Raw genomic sequence first — 17782 nt, forward strand, 5'->3', positions numbered from 1 at the left:
AGGATGTGGCCAATGCTGTGTTGAGCCATCTCTACATTCCTCCAACCCTGGAGTGGGCCAGGGGCCGTTACACGAAATTTGACACTAATGTGATTCAGGCCCCTCAAGCGGCTCTGATTTATGCCCAGCTGCCTTAGAGGCTGTACTGACAATTGCGAATCACCAGATATCCTGGCCACACCCACTTTCTCCATGGGAACACCCCTTGCAATTGACTTATGCTGGGCCTATGTCACCAGGGAACACCTAGGGATTCTCCTTACACAAGGATAATTCTCTGACTCGCCAGATTCAATGGTGCTTTAGCAGCTTTGCAGCATGGGAGAGGTACAAAGCATCCATGAGAAGGCCGAGGCCATGACTTTTATTTCAGTTAAAATTTTGATTTAAAAATGTCCCCCAAAATTTTTTAAAAAAATAAAAATGTGTTTTGAATCCTGTGAAACAGAAACAACTTTGAATTTTCAACTTCCGTCAGGATTTTTAAAATTTTTAGACCAACTCTTCAAGAGTGATTATGTATTAAATGCCCCAAAACTTCCTTAAGGTTGCCCAATGGTGTTTTGTGCCCTTCCAGAATGCGGAGAGTGCCTAATTTTAAACCTATGAAAACCGGAAAGGAAGGGTGAAGATAAATGCCAAACCTGCAACACATGACAGTAACACATGTATTAGGACTATACCCTTACAGATGCTATAGAAGGGGTTCCCAACATTTTTCTTGCTGAGGCCTCCCTCAATATGCTATAAAAACGCCAGGGCACAGCGAGGTGGGGGTGGGGAGAAAGAACTGGTGGGACTCGAGCCAGGGGGGACCCTTGGGCATAGGCATAGTTTTACTTCTATTGGGGGGGGGGGGGAGAAGAACTGGTGGGACTCGAGCCAGCTCTGCACAGTGGTGTCCAGGGAGGAAACACAACCTCCACCCGCCTGACTCACTCAGGAGGCCAACCTGCCAGCAGGGGGATGCAACCAAAAAATATAACTCAAATGGGGGACTCAGTTCAAAAAGTTTGTAAGCCGCTCAGGATGCAGGTAGGGGGTAACTAGGGGCTGTGTGAAGTGAGGGGAGTAGCTCAGGGTGCAGGCAGGAGATAGCTAGGGCCTGTTTGCAGGCAAGAGGGTAGCTCAGGGTGCAGGCAGGGGGGTAGCTAGGGGCTGTCTACGGGCAAGGGGAGGCTCCCAATGCAACTCCTAGCTTCGGGGGGTGGGCGCTGAGGCTCCAGGCTCATGACTTGGCGGGGGAGGGGGGAGGTTTGCTGCTTCAGCTCCACATTGCTCCCGGCTTCGGGGGCTTGAGGGGGTGCTGGCATCAGACCCACGCTGCTCCCGGCTTCAGGGCAGGACGTCCACTGGCTTTAGTCCTATGTAACTCCTGGCTTCAGGGCAGAAAGGGGCTGCCAGCTTTAGCCCTGTGCCAGTCCTGGCTTCAGGGCAGGGGCTGTCAACTTTAGCCCCATGCCGCTCCTAGCTTCGGGGCAGGAGTGCCAGCTTCAGCCCTGCATTGCTCCTGAGGGGGCTGGGGTAGGGGACCGCCGGCTTCAGCGCTGGTGCACCGGGTTTCAGCCACAGGTCTCCGCGGCCCCCCTGAAAGGACTTGCGGACCTCCAGGGGACCACAGACCCCCGGTTGAGAACCACTATGCTACAGAACACATTGGAAATAGAGCACATGAGCACTGTAGGATAAAGTCTAACATTGTCTCTTTTCCAAGGCAAACCATGGGTTCAGGTCAAGCGTAGCAAACAGGAGCTACCTGCACTCAAACACTGAGCTTACTCCACACAAACCACCCTGGACTTGCTTCACTCTTGTCCTGAGCACTCCTTCTGAGACTCTGTCTTCACTCACCCGTGGATATTGCTGTCATACATACCACCACATTGCTGACAATCCCCACAGCAAGAAGACAGCCTTGTGTACCTCTACTGCCACAAGCTACAAAATTCAGTGCAAAAATAAGGCATATTTGATCCTTCAAGGTGCACATGCACTTCTCTTCATATCACAGTCACAGCTTTGCCAAGCTGCTTCTGCTGATCCCTCCTCCATTCAGTGCAGGTACAGTTAACACAGCTAGAGTGGACACAGATAAATGCTGGAATTCTTGTGTGTGGAACACAACACAAATAATGGCATGTTCTCTTAGTCCTTCCTTATATGTTCTTATTGTAAATTCATAGATTTTAGGGCTCTAAGGGACCATTAGATCATATAGTCTGACCTATATAACACAGGCTATAGAATTTCCCCCAGATACTGATGTATTAAGCTTAATAAGTCTTGACTTGAAGCCTTCAAGAGATGGAGAATCCACCACTTCCCTTGGTAGTTTGTTAACCTTTGCACTAGTCTTACTGAACCATTCGCAGTGACTATTGCTGGATCCAAAGAGGACAGAGTTAAGGTTGCATTGTGGGGGTGGCATGCACCTTAACTTTGTATTACCTGTTTTTCAGCAGTTTAAAGCTGCGTTACCTTAACTCATTTCCTGGTTTTCAGAGGTTTGAGTTTAACCACACCCTGCATTACAGAAGAGCACGAGGCATGACCGGGCAACCTTCATGCTGCCTTAAAGTTTTGGAACATTTAATTAAAAAAACAAGCAAACAAAAAAAAAACAAACCAATTTCTTAGCACCTCCATGTACCACAGCCCACATTTAAAATGAAACACTGAACATAAGTTTCTCTAGCCATAATACATATAGGTATCAGTTGAACACAATGTTTTATAGGTGTATTTACAATTTTTAAGGAAGTTTGAAGCTTACCAGTGCCATCAATCATTATAATAAAATTAACAGAATTGCAATTTGTATTTCTTACTTCTGTCTGTTTTCTAGATTTTCAGGAAAAAAAAATTTTTTTAACGCACTGCAATGATCCAGTCACAGTGCACTGTTTCTTCACTGTTGTTGATGGCCCTGCTGATTCAGCCTCTTGTTTTCATTTCTCTTCATTCAGTTTATGTTCAGTGCTTTCCATGTGTTCAACAATTGTCTGCCTTCTAACATAATCTAAAGCCTCTCTGCATATAGTATAGAACAGCACATTACCATCAACATGAAATTTTTTCCTTGCCAAAAGCAGTGACATCGTCTTTAGGGATGAATTTAAAAGTTTTCATGGTCTTTTCATAACTTTAATTACTCATGTCTAGAGGCTGAAGTGAAATTTGAGATCCATTAAAACCCGAACCACTATACACCTTTGAGTAACCTCTATATGCCAGAAGCAGTTTACTTGAGTATGTTTAGCTATGTAAATTTAAAGTGCATTCAAAAATCAACCACAAGAGGGGAAGGTTGCACACATTGAATATGTGACACTGGCACTTTCAGTAAAATGTAGTTAATAGTTAATATATGTTTTTATTTTTTCACAAAATGTAAAAACTAAAGATTCTCTGTAAAAATGCAAATTTCGTGGTTTTCCACATTTTTCCACAGCAAACAGATTTCTAGGATCCCTGCTCACGAGGCCCAACAGGACACTAGCTCATTAATCCCAGGTGGGCTGGACCACTCTCCCTTAAAGGTATTAGGTCCACCTGTGATACTAGTAGGAAAAGATCAAACTGAATCATGGAGTTAGACACAGAGGGTGAAATCCTAGCTCACTGAAATCAATGTGAGTCCTGTCAAAGGGGGCAGGATTTTGTGCAAAGACACATCTCACTGACATTCCTCATTTCTGATCTGGGAAATGATAGTTAGAATATAGATAAACAGCTATCAAAGTCACCTCCAGGCTGCAGATGAAGCTGACCATTCATCCTGACATTGTAGCAATGGGGAAAAAATTAACTGGTTCCCATAAAAAAATCTGACAGTTTACAGGCAAATTTTTCTTTATCTACCAAGGTATGCACAGGAAAATTTCCAAAGCTGAAATAAGAGTAGAATGCAGTAGTAACAGTAATGGTAACTACAGTGACAGAGTAAGGATTGGGTTAAACACTAGATGTAAGTAAGCAAAGCCAACATCACACTTATTGGAAACACTGGTATACTATGAATATCTTCTAACAAAGAGAGAAAAACTGAAACAAAGAGCAAAACTCTTGCCTGCAACTGATGGAAAGAATATGCCTGCTGCTTACTTCCTTCTAGGAAGGAAAATAAATGTTGGAAGCATTAGGAACTCCAAGGGTAGGAAACGTGCTGCCAGAAAGGTCTGAAGCACTCATATTCAGCTATGGCATATGAGATAACAGAGTGTGTGGGTTCACGTTCACACATTTTAAAGTGAGAGCAACGAACAGGATAATATGGTATCACTTGCTTCAGCAATGGAAAGCAACACCACAAGCTATTTTCCTTGGTAAAACCAGGATGGTCAAGCTAATGCTTAATCACAGTAAAATGGCATCTGCATGTACAATGTTTAGATTTCAATGCATAATTCCAAATCCTAATTTCTTTAAATTAAACTAAGGTTAACTGCATGAACACTGCATTTAAAGAAGTCTGAGAGCATTTTCCTGCCATGTTATATCCAACTGACGTTACCTCTTACATAAATACAGCCTGGCCATAATTTAAAAACATTCTTTATAACTGGTATATTAAACGTTTTCCCAAGCCAGCAGAAAAACTAAATTTCAGAGGGAGAGCTGCCTTACGCTCTTTTCTGTAGTAAAATCCATCACTATGTATACTTTACTGTCCGCAAAAGTTGCTTTCAGTGGGATTTTCTACCTTGAAAAAGATAATGTCAAAGTTGGAAGACACTAACCTTTCTCCTAGAGTCAGAGAATTTAAGGCCAGAAGGGACCATTAGATCATCTAGTCTGGCCTCCTCTGTATCATAGGCCACCTACACCACCCAGCACCCACACACTAAATCCAAGAGCCAAAATGAGATCAAAGTATTACAGCCCACAGGAGTCTAGATTATTGTGTGCCACCAGCAGAGAAAAGGGGGGACTGAGGTGCACCAGAACCCGAGGCTCCAATAATGGCAGGGAAATGATTAAGTGAGACATACTCAGATAATTCTGGAAAGTGACCCGCATCCACATGCTGCAGAGAAATGCAAAAAACTACAAAGGTCACTACCAATCTGTCCTGGGGGAAAATTCCTTCTCTATCCCCACATGGCATGCAGTTAGACCTGGAGCACGTGAGCCAGAACCAGCCAGTCAAGCACCTGAGAGGGAGAGAATGCTCAGTGCCACCTCACAGCCCTGGCCCACCCCCACAATATCCCATCTCTAGCCATGGCCATCCCTGATGCCTCAAAGGAAGGAGACTGAAAAAACTCCACCGAATACATTGGGGGTGGGGTGGGGTGGGGACCCTCCTAACCCCTGCCAGTGGCCGGCTGAAACCTTGTAGCATGAGCTTTAGGAATATAAGACAGAAACTGGAAGTGAGGCCCCAGACTGCTGAGTACTATCCCTTACCATCACAAGCAATCCTGTCCTACAATCATACACATAACTCTGTCCAGCTTTTTCTTAAAACCAGTTAAGTAGTTTGCTCCACAACTGCTTTTGGGAGGCTGTTCCAGAACCTCCCCTCTGTGATGGTTAGAAACCTTCTAATTTCCACCCTGAATTTGTTCATGGCTAATTTACATCCATTTCTTCTTCTGCCAGCATTATCCGTTAGCTTAAATAGCTCTTCATGCTCCTTCGTATTTACTTCCCATAATGTATTTACAGACAGCAATCATATCCTTTGTCAGCCTTCTTTTTGCTAGATTAAGCAAGCTAAGCTCTTCCATCTCCACTCATAAAATAGGCACTCCATTCTCCTCATCATCCTAGCAGCTCTTCTCTGCGCCCGTTACAATTTAAATTCATCTTTCTTGAACACAGGTGACCAGAGTTGTACACAGTATTCCAGATGAGGTCTTACCAGTGCCTTGTACAATGGAATTAATACTTTATCTTTACTGGAAAGGCCTTGCCTGATACCTCCCAAGATCACTTTTGCCTTTTTTCACAGCTGCATCACGGCGGCTCATAGTCATCCTGTGATCGAGACACACACCCAGGTCTCTCTCCTCCTCTGTCACTTCCAACTGATGATCCCCCAGTTTGTAGCAGAAATTCTTATTGTGAGCCCCTAAGAGCCAATTCCTTATCCACCTTACAATATGTGTACTGATCTATATCTTCCCTAATTTAACCAATAATTTCCCATGTGGTACCATATCAGATGTTTTATTGAAGTCCAAGTGTATTAGATCTACTGTACTTCCCTTATCTCAAAAATCAGTTATTTTCTCAAAGAAGAAAAGCATGTTAGGCTGATATGATCTACCTTTGGTAAACCCATGTCACATTACATCCCCTTTACCTCTATGAATTTAATTATTCTTTCCTTCACAATTTGTGCTAAAACCTTGCATACTACTGAGGTCAGACTAACAGATCAGTAATTGCCCTGATCATGTTTTTCCTCTCTCTAAAATATAGGAACAATCTGTTACCCTGGGAAAAAATTACTCATTTTCAAATTAAATAAGCCACACCAAGAATCATCATGCAAGGTGCCCAGCAACATCAGCACCTGCTGGTCAAAGGCACTGTGTGTTTTGCAGGAGCAGGAACAAAATTCAGTGACAGAATCTCTCTCTCTTTAGATCAGCCATTCAAACAAGGCTTGCAACAGTTTGTTCAGTTTTGAATGTATTTTTATTACAGGGGAGTGGCTGGAAGGAGTCATTAGACCATGAAAAATAATAATACCGCTGTATTCACACATGTGAATCAATTTAAATGTCAATTCATGTTCCTGTTAGAATCATATTACTGCAGAAAAAAATATCTTACTGCAGTCTATTTTTTAAAATGTAAATACAGTAATTTTTTTCTAAGAAAACGCATTCACCCCAGTGTATTATTCCAGGATATCAATATTTCAACCATATGTCTATTTTTGTTGTATAACACGTTCATTAATTGCTATTGCTCTTCCAGATGTCCAGCATGTCCTAAAGATAAACATTTGCTGGATAAGTTTCTTTGTGAGACCTGTGGGCATTTACTGATATTTTAACATATTTTTTTCAGGTTGGTATCCTATATTTGCTCCAGAGGAACTGCAACTCATCAGTTGGACTTTTGTAGAGAACAGCAGTAGGTTACAAATTTTGGAAGCAAAGTGTCTCTCTGTTTCTTGCTAGAATGTTTAAAAATCTGATATCAGAAGATAGAATGTCTGGAGAACAGTTTTTGTGTGTCTTTGTTTTAAATACCCACTAACTGACTCACTAGTTAACATACCCAAATAACCCTTAAAATTCCTGCCTTTTGGAGGGGGACAATGCAAAAATGACTAACCAAAGACTCACAGTTTTTTGGGCCAGGAGTTTTTTTGTGATGTGATAACTCACATTTCATACTGTTTTCTACTGTGTGTATTATTTTATTCTTATGAGCTCACAAGAACATGGCTAGGCAGAGATTGCAATTCAAAAGTTTCCTGTTCTTTAGAGAGCAGGAGTCTCATCAACTTGGATCTATTATCAGTTTGTTTGCAAGAACAAAGATGACAAGGACAGGGAAGGATGGAGCAAACTGTACATTGTATGCTTGTGCTGTATGCGTGATTATGCACAGCAGCAAACAGCATTATTTGTTGGCTTGTCTCACTGAAGAGCAGAGATTATGAAATGGTTGCAGTTCTTGTTATAGAATTGTAATGCTAAAAAAACCACCCACAACATACAGTGGGACAGATTAAAAAAACAACAGAGGATCAAATTTTAGGACTCTCTGCGTCTCTCAGTCCCTTTTAATATGTACAGTACTTGCAAGATGGACATATCAGGTGTATCATCAGATTAGGGTGACCAGACATCCTGATTTTATAGGGACAGTCCCGATATTTGGGACTTTTTTTTAATATGGGCTCCTATTACGCCTCAGACCGTCCCAATTTTTAACACTTGCTATCTGGTCACACTACATCAGATATACAGGTCAGAATTAGGGGGAAATCTTGTCTCCTTCTTTGTGGGTTTGGAGGGCTCTTTTTCAATAGTAATAGTGACATTTGGCGCCATGGAGTGACGGGAGCCAGGTTTGGAAAGACCATGTGGGAAATGCATAACCTAGCTTTGTCAAGGCTTCCTATACACTGTGTCTGTTTAGAGTGGTTGGAAGTAATGCAAGGGCAGAAACAGAGGCTCCATCGCTAACAATATTCAGGTCTGGCTGGTGGGTCTCACCGACTTGCTCCCTATCTGACTGCCATATTTGGGGTCAGGACAGCATGTTCCTCCAGGTCAGACTGGCAGACCATCTACCATCAATACAGCTGGTATCCAGGAAAATGTAAGCCCATAATCCATGCTGCTCTCTATTCCCCTCTGTGAAACATGGGATGCAGGACTCAACATAACTAAGGGGCTAATTCTGCAACCTTTCCTCACACTGCATAGCACTTGCTCATCTGAGCAGTCCTATTGAGTAGTGCTTACTATCGGCCTCAATGTGAGTACAGTTTACAGTACTGGACCCAAAGCTACTAAAGAAGTAAAGGGAAAACACTTTACAGTACCGTAGAGTGAAACTAATTAAAACTCAGATTTGCAAGATTTGTTTTTCTCTTATTAGCTTCAGAATCCTTTCAGCTGTACAGTGATAATGAGAAAAACGATGTGTGACCACTGATATGGAAAAGCTGGTGCTGATATGGGAAAGCATATGCCTGCTTTTAATATGAGTAGTCTTACTGAAGGATTACTCGTGTGCTTAAAGTTAAGCTTATGCTTAAATGTTTTCCTGGATCTGGTCTCTACTCAGTTAAACTATGTAGAACTGAAGAGTCAATTCATTTCACATATTATCTCTGAGAACAATAAAATGACAAAGCTAAAAAACTGTAAAAGTCATTCTGTAACTATTTCAGTTAGGAAACAATCTGATTGAGTTTTCATAGCTGTATAGAGGTGGTGGCATGCATTCACACCCAGTTGGCACACAACTGTTCAAGGATAGACACTAGTTCACAGGCCAGATTAGACTGGCACACAGGCTGTATGAGTAGTTTCATGAGTCACTGGAGGACAACCAGCTACTCTCCTACAACAGGTCACCAATCTTGATCCTACTGGGATCCGGGAAGTAGGCGGGCGAAGCCCGTCCACTGCTAAAGGATCCCCCACAGCCTAAGAGGGGGATCCACAGGACCTGGATACCAAATAAATACAAGGTTGGGTTTAGTCACATGGGATCACAGAGGAACTATCTAATTCTTCTCCATCTCCATTTTCAATATCCAGATGTGGCGTCTATGGACACAACTGAAGGGCAATGGGAAAAGAGAGAAGGAGGGAAAATCTATAGTAAAATAAAACCAATCGGCCATAGACAGTTATCCCAGTATTTCAAACCCAAGACATTAATCTCACACTGAAAGATTTAAAGTACTTTGAAGATACTGAACAGTAACCCAGCCACAAAAATACAATGTCATTAAATGGTCACTATTACAAAAAATTCTCTAAAGGAATTAAATAATAGTTCATCTTAACACCATAATGAGATAGTCACAAACATTCTATAACTTTTAAAATAAAATGGTAATTACCAACCTTAATGCCAAAGTGTAGGTTCCTGGTTGCCGTTGGCTTTCACGAATGAGATAACTTCCCTCTGCAACACTTAATAATTGGTCGGCTTCTTCTCTTGAGATCATACCATGGAATCTAACAAACAAAACTCATTTTTATTAGCAATCAAAGCTGTTTCAAAACACATTGTTTTTCAATCTTAGACCACACCTTTGTTTGTTTTTAAGGAAAAAGAAAAACAAAAAACAAAAAACTATGGCTTTTTAAAACAAGCTTCCATAAAAACTACAGTAATTAGCAGGAACCTAGTCATTATGTTAATTTCTCTCTTTGCTTGGCATTTGGCCAGCATGATTATTTGCGGCTGGTAGGCTTTAGCCGTCAAAATCACTTAACAGACAGCATGGGAAGAACACTCTTTCATTACAGAACAAGTGCATTCTTTTCATAACATGGATATCTTACATTAGTTTAATAGACAAGTGTCCATGTTACCCATTAGCTTAATATTCTATGCTAGGGGTACTCACACTTTCCAATACAGAGGGACAGTTTGCTAGTTTGCCAGGGGCTCAAGTGATCCATTTAATCTGACTAATAATCTGCATAAGAAAGTGCACAATTTACACACACTGATACCAAAATAAACACAAACATACAATATCTTTGCTTAATGCAGTGAAATGGAGGACAGGGAAATACAAATGATAATGTGAATTTTTATAGCATTTGGCATTTCAAATGGCCCCAAAGAGAGTTTTACACACACACACACACACACACTCATTGCAGCACCTCCATCTTTGAGGTGGAAAGAGCCAACCACCCCTGTGAAGCACAGCAGCACTCTACTTTCCCAGATAATGCAGAACTGAAGAATACCGTATCCATCTGACACTGCAGGGGTGATGTGAGGAGGGCAAAATGCCATAGCCAAATTAGAGTTTGCAGGGAAGCAAGAGTAGTGTGATTAAGTTGGAGCAAAGTTCCTTGCTGCACATGCCCAACGAGCAGACTGGCAGAAACAGGGCAGAGCAGAATTTCACAGTGAACACTCAAGATGTACACATCAAAATGTAATGCGTGACCTTGACAAGGTCCCACATACAGTATGCTGAACAGCCAAGAGGGTAGGCTACTGCAGAGTCACCACTTTGCAAGGCAAAATGTCCTGCAAATTAAAACTATTAGCACAGCTAGCCCCACATTCCTGTGGTGTTAAACACACAGAGGAGATGAAAAGGCCATGGGGTGCACTTGCAGCACCTTTACTCAACATTGAACATGAGCTGACACCCACTCACATTAGACTCAGTGATTCACAGCAGCACATTACTTACTCTCTTCCATAATATTTGGGTCTGTTCTCTACCTATTGAAAAAACAAACAACATTTTAAATATTTTACTTGCAGAAGAAATGCCACATAATGAACACCTTGTATAAAACAACTTTTTAAAAAATAGGAGAGAACATATGGTGTATCTGAAGGGAAAGGACAAGAATCACTCAGCACTACATTACTTTTCCAGTGGGTACAGCGTAAGAAGACACATTGAAAGGTCCAACACTACACTCTGAAACAATCTAAACACAACCTGAGGAAACACCCTATTTAAATGCTGAAATGGACAGTCTCTTGAAACCACGTGCATGCTGGTGCTTTTCTAAGCCACATAAGTAACTTTGTCCAACTACTATATGCCCAAATTGCAAATTTTAAAAAAATGATACATGCCATTTTTTCTTGGCATTAGTGCGTGTGATAATCTAGAAACACATTTTTTAAAAATCGTCAATTTACAAGTCATCTTCCTCTTCTAAAGTTTCTTGAAGTGTTGCGTGCACTGTTAAACCACTGCCATATTTCACCTGAGAGGTGGCTACATTTCAGTGGTAAGTGAAATGTTATTATACAAGTCTTGCATTTCTTGTGCACCCAAAACTTTCATATTTGTGTATTACAATAGCACCTAGAGGCCCCACCAATATGAAGACCCTTTTGGACTAGTTGCTGTACAAGCACATAGTACGAGACAGTCTCTGCCCCAAACAGTTGACAATCTCAATGTGCATCCCAATGCAGTGCCTTAACCCCAAGACCATCATTCCTCTGACTATAGAACTGGGAAATCCTTTGGGCTTAGAATTCAACAGTTATGCAACCTTAACCAGAGCAGTCACTGATGATCCAGCTATAATCAAGCACAAAACATTCACAGTATATTTCTGCTTCAGTTTCATCCTCACATCTTTTCAGGGAAATGTCAAGCAAACTAAAATAAATATTTCACCCTTGTTGTTGAGATGCCATTTAAATGGCATCTTTAAATGTCTGAGATGTCAAAAATTAAATATGATGCAGAGTCTAGCAACAACAATCCTTCCACAGTCACAGGAAATAAAGAGCTATTCTGATGGTTGATCAGTTTAGAAAATCAGTGTTCATTATTGAAGTGATCAATAATGTTTTAAAGTGTGCACTTTATAATCATTGGTGCATATATATTAATTTAGATGTAGAATACAACTTATAATGGAAGAAACAAGAGTTGACTTATGTAACCACAGTCTTGCGACTTGCTTTATACCTCTGACTAGATTACAACAGAAAGCCTGTATTACTAGAGAAGCAAAATTAGGCCTCTATTCTGCAAAGAAATGCTTGACTTTAATCATGCAAGTAGTCCCATTGATCTGAGTTGGACTACTCACATGCCTAAAGGCAAACACATGCATAAAACTTTGCAGGATGAGGTCCTAATTTCCCTCCTCCTGCCAGGCTAACCACTTCATTTTATACTTTCGGAGCAATATGAAAGTAGAGAAGATGAAAGCATTAAAAACACACACACACACACACTGAAATACTGTGCATAAAAACTCTGTATAAGTAACTTAAAAAAATTTAGATACCTGTCATGGGATTAATGGCCAACATGGCACTCCAAGAAAATATCCAAATCACAATAAAATCTGAGTGTGCAAACAAGATGAGAATGTGAAGTGGCAGAAGATTAGTGCAAACTGTCAAAGCAAAACTCAGCTGGAGAGTAACTACAGGCACTCAGACTGGGTGTGGGACTTTACTTTGCTGGATGATAAATTAAAAGGACAAATTACCACTGCTCTGAACCTGGGCCTGGCTGCCCTCACTCCTTCAAACTGTTCCGTCCACTTTTCTTCATTTAGGCTGTAAGCTCTTTGGACAGGGGCTACCTTTCACTGAGTAAAAAGAAAAGGAGTACTTGTGGCACCTTAGAGACTAACCAATTTATTTGAGCACAAGCTTGTGCTCAAATAAATTGGTTAGTCTCTAAGGTGCCACAAGTACTCCTTTTCTTTTTGCGAATGCAGACTAACGAGGCTGCTACTCTGAAATCTTTCACTGAGTGTTTGTACAGCATCTAGCACAATGGGAACCCATTCAGGATTGGAGATAAACTGAGCCCACCTAATTTACATGCCTGTTTCTTTATAACCTACCATGTTGTCTCATTACCCCATCCTATTGTATTGGTTTTTTGTTGTTTATTTTGAATGTATTCAGTTAGGGCCTGACCCAACTCCCACTGAATCAATGGGAGTCTTTCCATTGACTTTAGCAGCAGCTGGATTGTGCCTTTGGAATAGAGTTGATTTGTATGTATTACTGTACTATTGTAGGCCAAGTATATAATGTAGGTCAGGAAATTATATGCCTCTTATTTTCTGCAGTGTTTACTATGAGTATTATCATAAAGGTTTCCCCACAGGCATATCTCTTTAGTCAGCACGTAGCATTTTTCATAATTTAGTTGATATTGCCATTAAGTGCATCAGAACTGGCAGCACTGTTTGACCTTGACATGATCTTTTGCAAAGTTTCTTTTGATACCACAAAGTTCCTGAAACACTATTTCTCTGAGTCACCACGTATGTCATCCTGGTCAATACAGATCCGGGGATAGCTAAAGTTAGCTGACAAAGTAACTATACAGATTTGGTAAGTTTAACTCTCCTTTTTGCTCTCCACGATGGAGTTTCATGATGCTTATTCTCACTCTTCTCAACCCTCATGTAAAGGAGCAAAATCATGCCTTCCAAGATTGGAGCCACTTACTTTCTGAGATGAAATATGGATATTGCCATAATAAAATGAAGCAGCTGAAGGAGAATGATCATTTTAATTAAATCTATTCTTGCTAGAAAGGTCAGTCCAACTGTGCCCCATCTCCGCATAATGTCTTTTGCTTTTTGCAGTATTTCTGGGCCACTTAATTGAAAATTTTATTTAACATGAGGCATAAGATGTGTCCCCCACGCCTTCATTTTTTCTTGCATCCAAGTAAATGTCAGTGCTAAATTTCCTTGAGTTTCAGAAATTTTTCAGAGTAGTTTGTAAATTGTCTTATCATTTCAATAATCATAGCAATGGTTTGTACAGGGTTCATAAAAGTTGATTCTTGTATTAGCAAAGACTTTTTATGTCAGTTCTATATCTAGGCAAAAAATTTTGGCCAGCATTTTTTTCCTCTGAAAAATGCAGCTTTGGGAAGACTGAAACATTCTGCAAATACGTGTCGATTTTGACAATTTGTTTTAGTCAAACATGAAAAAAAGAGAAAACTTCAGAAATGTTTAAATGAATCATATAATAAAAAAGAAACATTTCAGTGTCTTGGGCTACATCAGCAAGAGTATTTCGGCACGATGCATAAGAATGAGGTGGGATGGGGATGCTCTGGAGCAGAGACTTGAACCAAGGTCTCCCACATCTTAGGTGAGTGTCCTGGGTGATGTAGTATGCTGGGGATGGAGGTGTCTCAATGTCTTCTGTTGAAGCTGTCCCACTTTGTATAAATAATTAAATATTCACTGAAGCAGGGACTGGAATCCAGGTGTCCCCTGCCGAGGTGAGTGTCCTAACCACCAGGCTACAGGGGATTCTGGGATGGAGCTCTCTCAGTTTCTACTATTGAAGCTGTTCTACTTTCTATAAAATACTTGAATAGTCATTGGGCCAGAAAGAGAATGTGAGAATGACATGATAGGTTCGAAGCGCCTTTTTCAATGTGCTGGAAATTCTGGACTTTTTTTCCCCCCCGTTTGACCCAAACAGAATTTATTTTATTTTTTGGAACTGCCAGTGAACTGAAAAATCAGTTATTCTCACAGTTCTAATTAGTACTTTTTTTTTTTTAAAGTCAGCATTTACTCACAGTTACTACTCGGTGGTATGAGAGATAGCACACTTTCCCCTGTACTTAGAATGGAAAATAACAGTGGTACCCATGTGGTATTGGTTGTCAATTATTATTATTATTTGTACTGTAGTAGTGCCCAGAGAGCCCAGGAAGGATCTAGGCCCCATTGTGCGAGGCACTGTAACACACAAGTCACTATGGTCCTGCTCTGGTTTTGTTTCTATATTTTCCCCTAAACTATGGTGTATGGCTAATAAAACTGAAGTGGGTGAATAGATAAATGGTGTAGACCTGGCATGCGCCTCACACTTGACCGTAAATAAATAAATTTGTTAGTCTCTAAGGTGCCACAAGTACTCCTCGTTCTTTTTGCTGATACAGATTAACACGGCTACCACTCTGACACTTGACTGTGTCATTCTGAAATGTCCTCAGTGCCTTGGGAAGTCACCTAGGGTGAAGCTCATTCATATGAACTCATCTTGAAGATTAAATTTAACAACTTACATTAAATACCCCCATTCAGTGTGATCAAATGCTTCTTAGCTACCCATAGAGGCTGCTTTGACAAGGGTATTTAGATATGCTGCTCAATCAGGCTTGTTAGCCATTAGCACGAGATTAGGATGGAGTCTTATTATGAGGCGAAAAAGGGCAGTAATTTTAATTAACTCAATCATTTGGCTGGCTTGATATCCTTTCACATATGATTATTTTAAATTCATTGTGAGGTGCCCTGCTGTGACAGCAAGGGGTGCCCTGAAGACGGATTCTAACTATACATATATATTCATGCGCACACACGTGCATGCACACACAGCCCAGAGAGGCAACCACAATATGCTTTGGACAATGCACCCACATTTCATATTATAATCACAGTATGAATCTGATGTAGAATTCAAAGATCCTTAAGTATTTACAGCACTAACTCACAATGCTATTTTCACTCAAAATGCTATAGTGTTAACTGCCTCAGCTGTGCTGCATCATCACATAACCAAAAAACCAAGGGCTGATTCTCCAGTCCTTTATCCTGACATTACCCATTGACCTCAGCAGAGTTAGAGTGGATAGTTGGAGTATTTTAGTACCATTTTCAAGTTACTGGGTTATTTGCTGGTAATGTCTCTCTACATTATCTCTTGTAGCAGCATGTGCCTTTGCACCTTGAATAAACATTATTTATGGTGTGATTTCCAATTACTCTTTGGCAAGTACCTTTTTCTTTAATCATCCTGCTTATTTCAACAAGAGGAATAACAATTAATACCATACCAAATTACATATTACTCCCTCCCCCTAATCTCTGATATTCTTTGGACTAGGATTCTCTTCCTAATATTTATAAAATTACTTATACAACAGAACTATTCAATTACTTAGAAGATTCTGCTCCCCGCTCCCTCACTCATGGCTGCTAATAGAAACCCAGCTGAGAAAGAGCAGATCAAAGCTCAGCTAGCAGGAGGAGCTTAGACCACAGAAAAAGGATAAACACGTTTCTACTCACTGAATATATTTTCACTTCAGCTGTGGCTCAGCTGCACAGTATGTTCAGTACTTGTAATGAAAAACATTGTTATGGGCAAGTTTCAGAGTAGCAGCCGTGTTAGTCTGTATTTGCAACAAGAAAAGGAGTAGTTGTGGCACCCTAGAGACTAATGACAGATTTCAGAGTAACAGCCATGTTAGTCTGTATTCGCAAAAAGAAAAGGAGTACTTGTGGCACCTCAGAGACTAAAAAATTTATTTGAGCATAAGCTTCCGTGAGCTACAGCTCACTTCATCCAATGAAGTACTCCTTTTCTTTTTGAGAATACAGACTAACACGGCTGCTACTCTGAAACCTTGTGTTATGAATGTTCACAAGTGATTGTACAAACACTCATCTCTGTTGAGTCTGACAGACTTTACAATTACAGGATTAAACGTGGAGACCTTTCTAGGTACTATATAGTAAACAGACTCCAAGGAGAGACTGCTGAATTGGAATTAATTTGCAAACTGGATACAATTAACTTAGGCTTGAATAAAGACTGGGAGTGATGTGTCATTACACAAAGTAAAACTCTTTCCCCTTGTTTATTTCCCCTCCTACTGCTCTTGTAAACTGCTGGAAATGGCCCACCTTGATTATCACTACAAAACGTTCCCCCCCCCCCCCCCCCCAGCCCCGCTCTCCTGCTGGTAATAGCTCACCTTTCCTGGTCACTCTTGTTACAGTCTGTATGGTAACACCCATTGTTTCATGTTCTCTGTGTACATAAAATCTCTCTTTTCCACTTCACCATCCGATGAAGTGAGCTGTAGCTCACAAAAGCTTATGCTCTAATACATTTGTTAGTCTCTAAGGTGCCACAAGTAGTCCTTTTCTTTTTACGGATACCGACTAACACGGCTGCTACTCTGAAACCTATAGTAAACCTATAGTCTCTAAGGTGCCACAAGTACTCCTTTTCTTTTTATAGTAAACCTACATACCCTCTAGAACTTGCATCAGTAATTCAAGGTGAGCACTGCTCAGTTCCAGCCTATTTCTTCCTAAAATAACCACGAATTGCAATTTGCCACCTGTACAATAACTTATAAAATGTTAAAACTAATGTGTAAACTCAATGACACTGCAACGATATACATACATCTTGGGATGAGAAAATTAAGTAAAGGTAAATTGTAATTGAAGTGGCAGCATCTGGATGCCTGAAGATCTCCCCAGTATGAATTGGCCTGATCTTGTCTGATTTTAAAAATAATGCAAGTATGGATCTGATTAGAATTTGAATGAATGACCAGCTGGTGTTCTAGGCTTGTTCTACTACTGCAATTGAAATAGATGCCAAAATGTTTATCTATAGTATATGACTTAATATCTTTTATATCTTGCCTTAGCAGTCTAGTGGTATTGCTAATATGATAAAGGAGATCTTTGCATGACTCCTGCTCATGATCTCTCATTTCCCAGGGCATTAATCATTAACAGAAACACCAGCCTGCAGCCAAATTGGCATGTGCTGTGCTCCTGAGAGATCTATTAAGCTAAACAAGGCTAGAGCTCCTCTG

The 17782-nt window shown here is 40.7% G+C and overlaps 1 protein-coding gene across 5 annotated transcripts in view; it reads right to left on the bottom strand.

Moving 5' to 3' along the window:
* The window catches only part of CHN1 (chimerin 1), a 148485-nt gene that overhangs the window by 84998 nt on the left and 45705 nt on the right, over window positions 1-17782 (bottom strand). For 4 of the 5 annotated variants that reach the window (XM_074967619.1, XM_074967620.1, XM_074967622.1 and 1 more), the window contains 2 exons: window positions 10874-10905; window positions 9555-9668 (listed from right to left, as the gene is read on the bottom strand). In XM_074967619.1, the coding sequence (XP_074823720.1) occupies window positions 9555-9668; window positions 10874-10905 (146 nt within the window). Of the gene's footprint in view, window positions 1-9554; window positions 9669-10873; window positions 10906-17782 lie in introns of those variants that run through there. The other variant, XM_074967624.1, reaches the window with a different exon arrangement.

This window comes from Natator depressus, chromosome 11, assembly GCF_965152275.1.
Source record: "Natator depressus isolate rNatDep1 chromosome 11, rNatDep2.hap1, whole genome shotgun sequence".
NCBI lineage: Eukaryota > Metazoa > Chordata > Testudines > Cheloniidae > Natator > Natator depressus.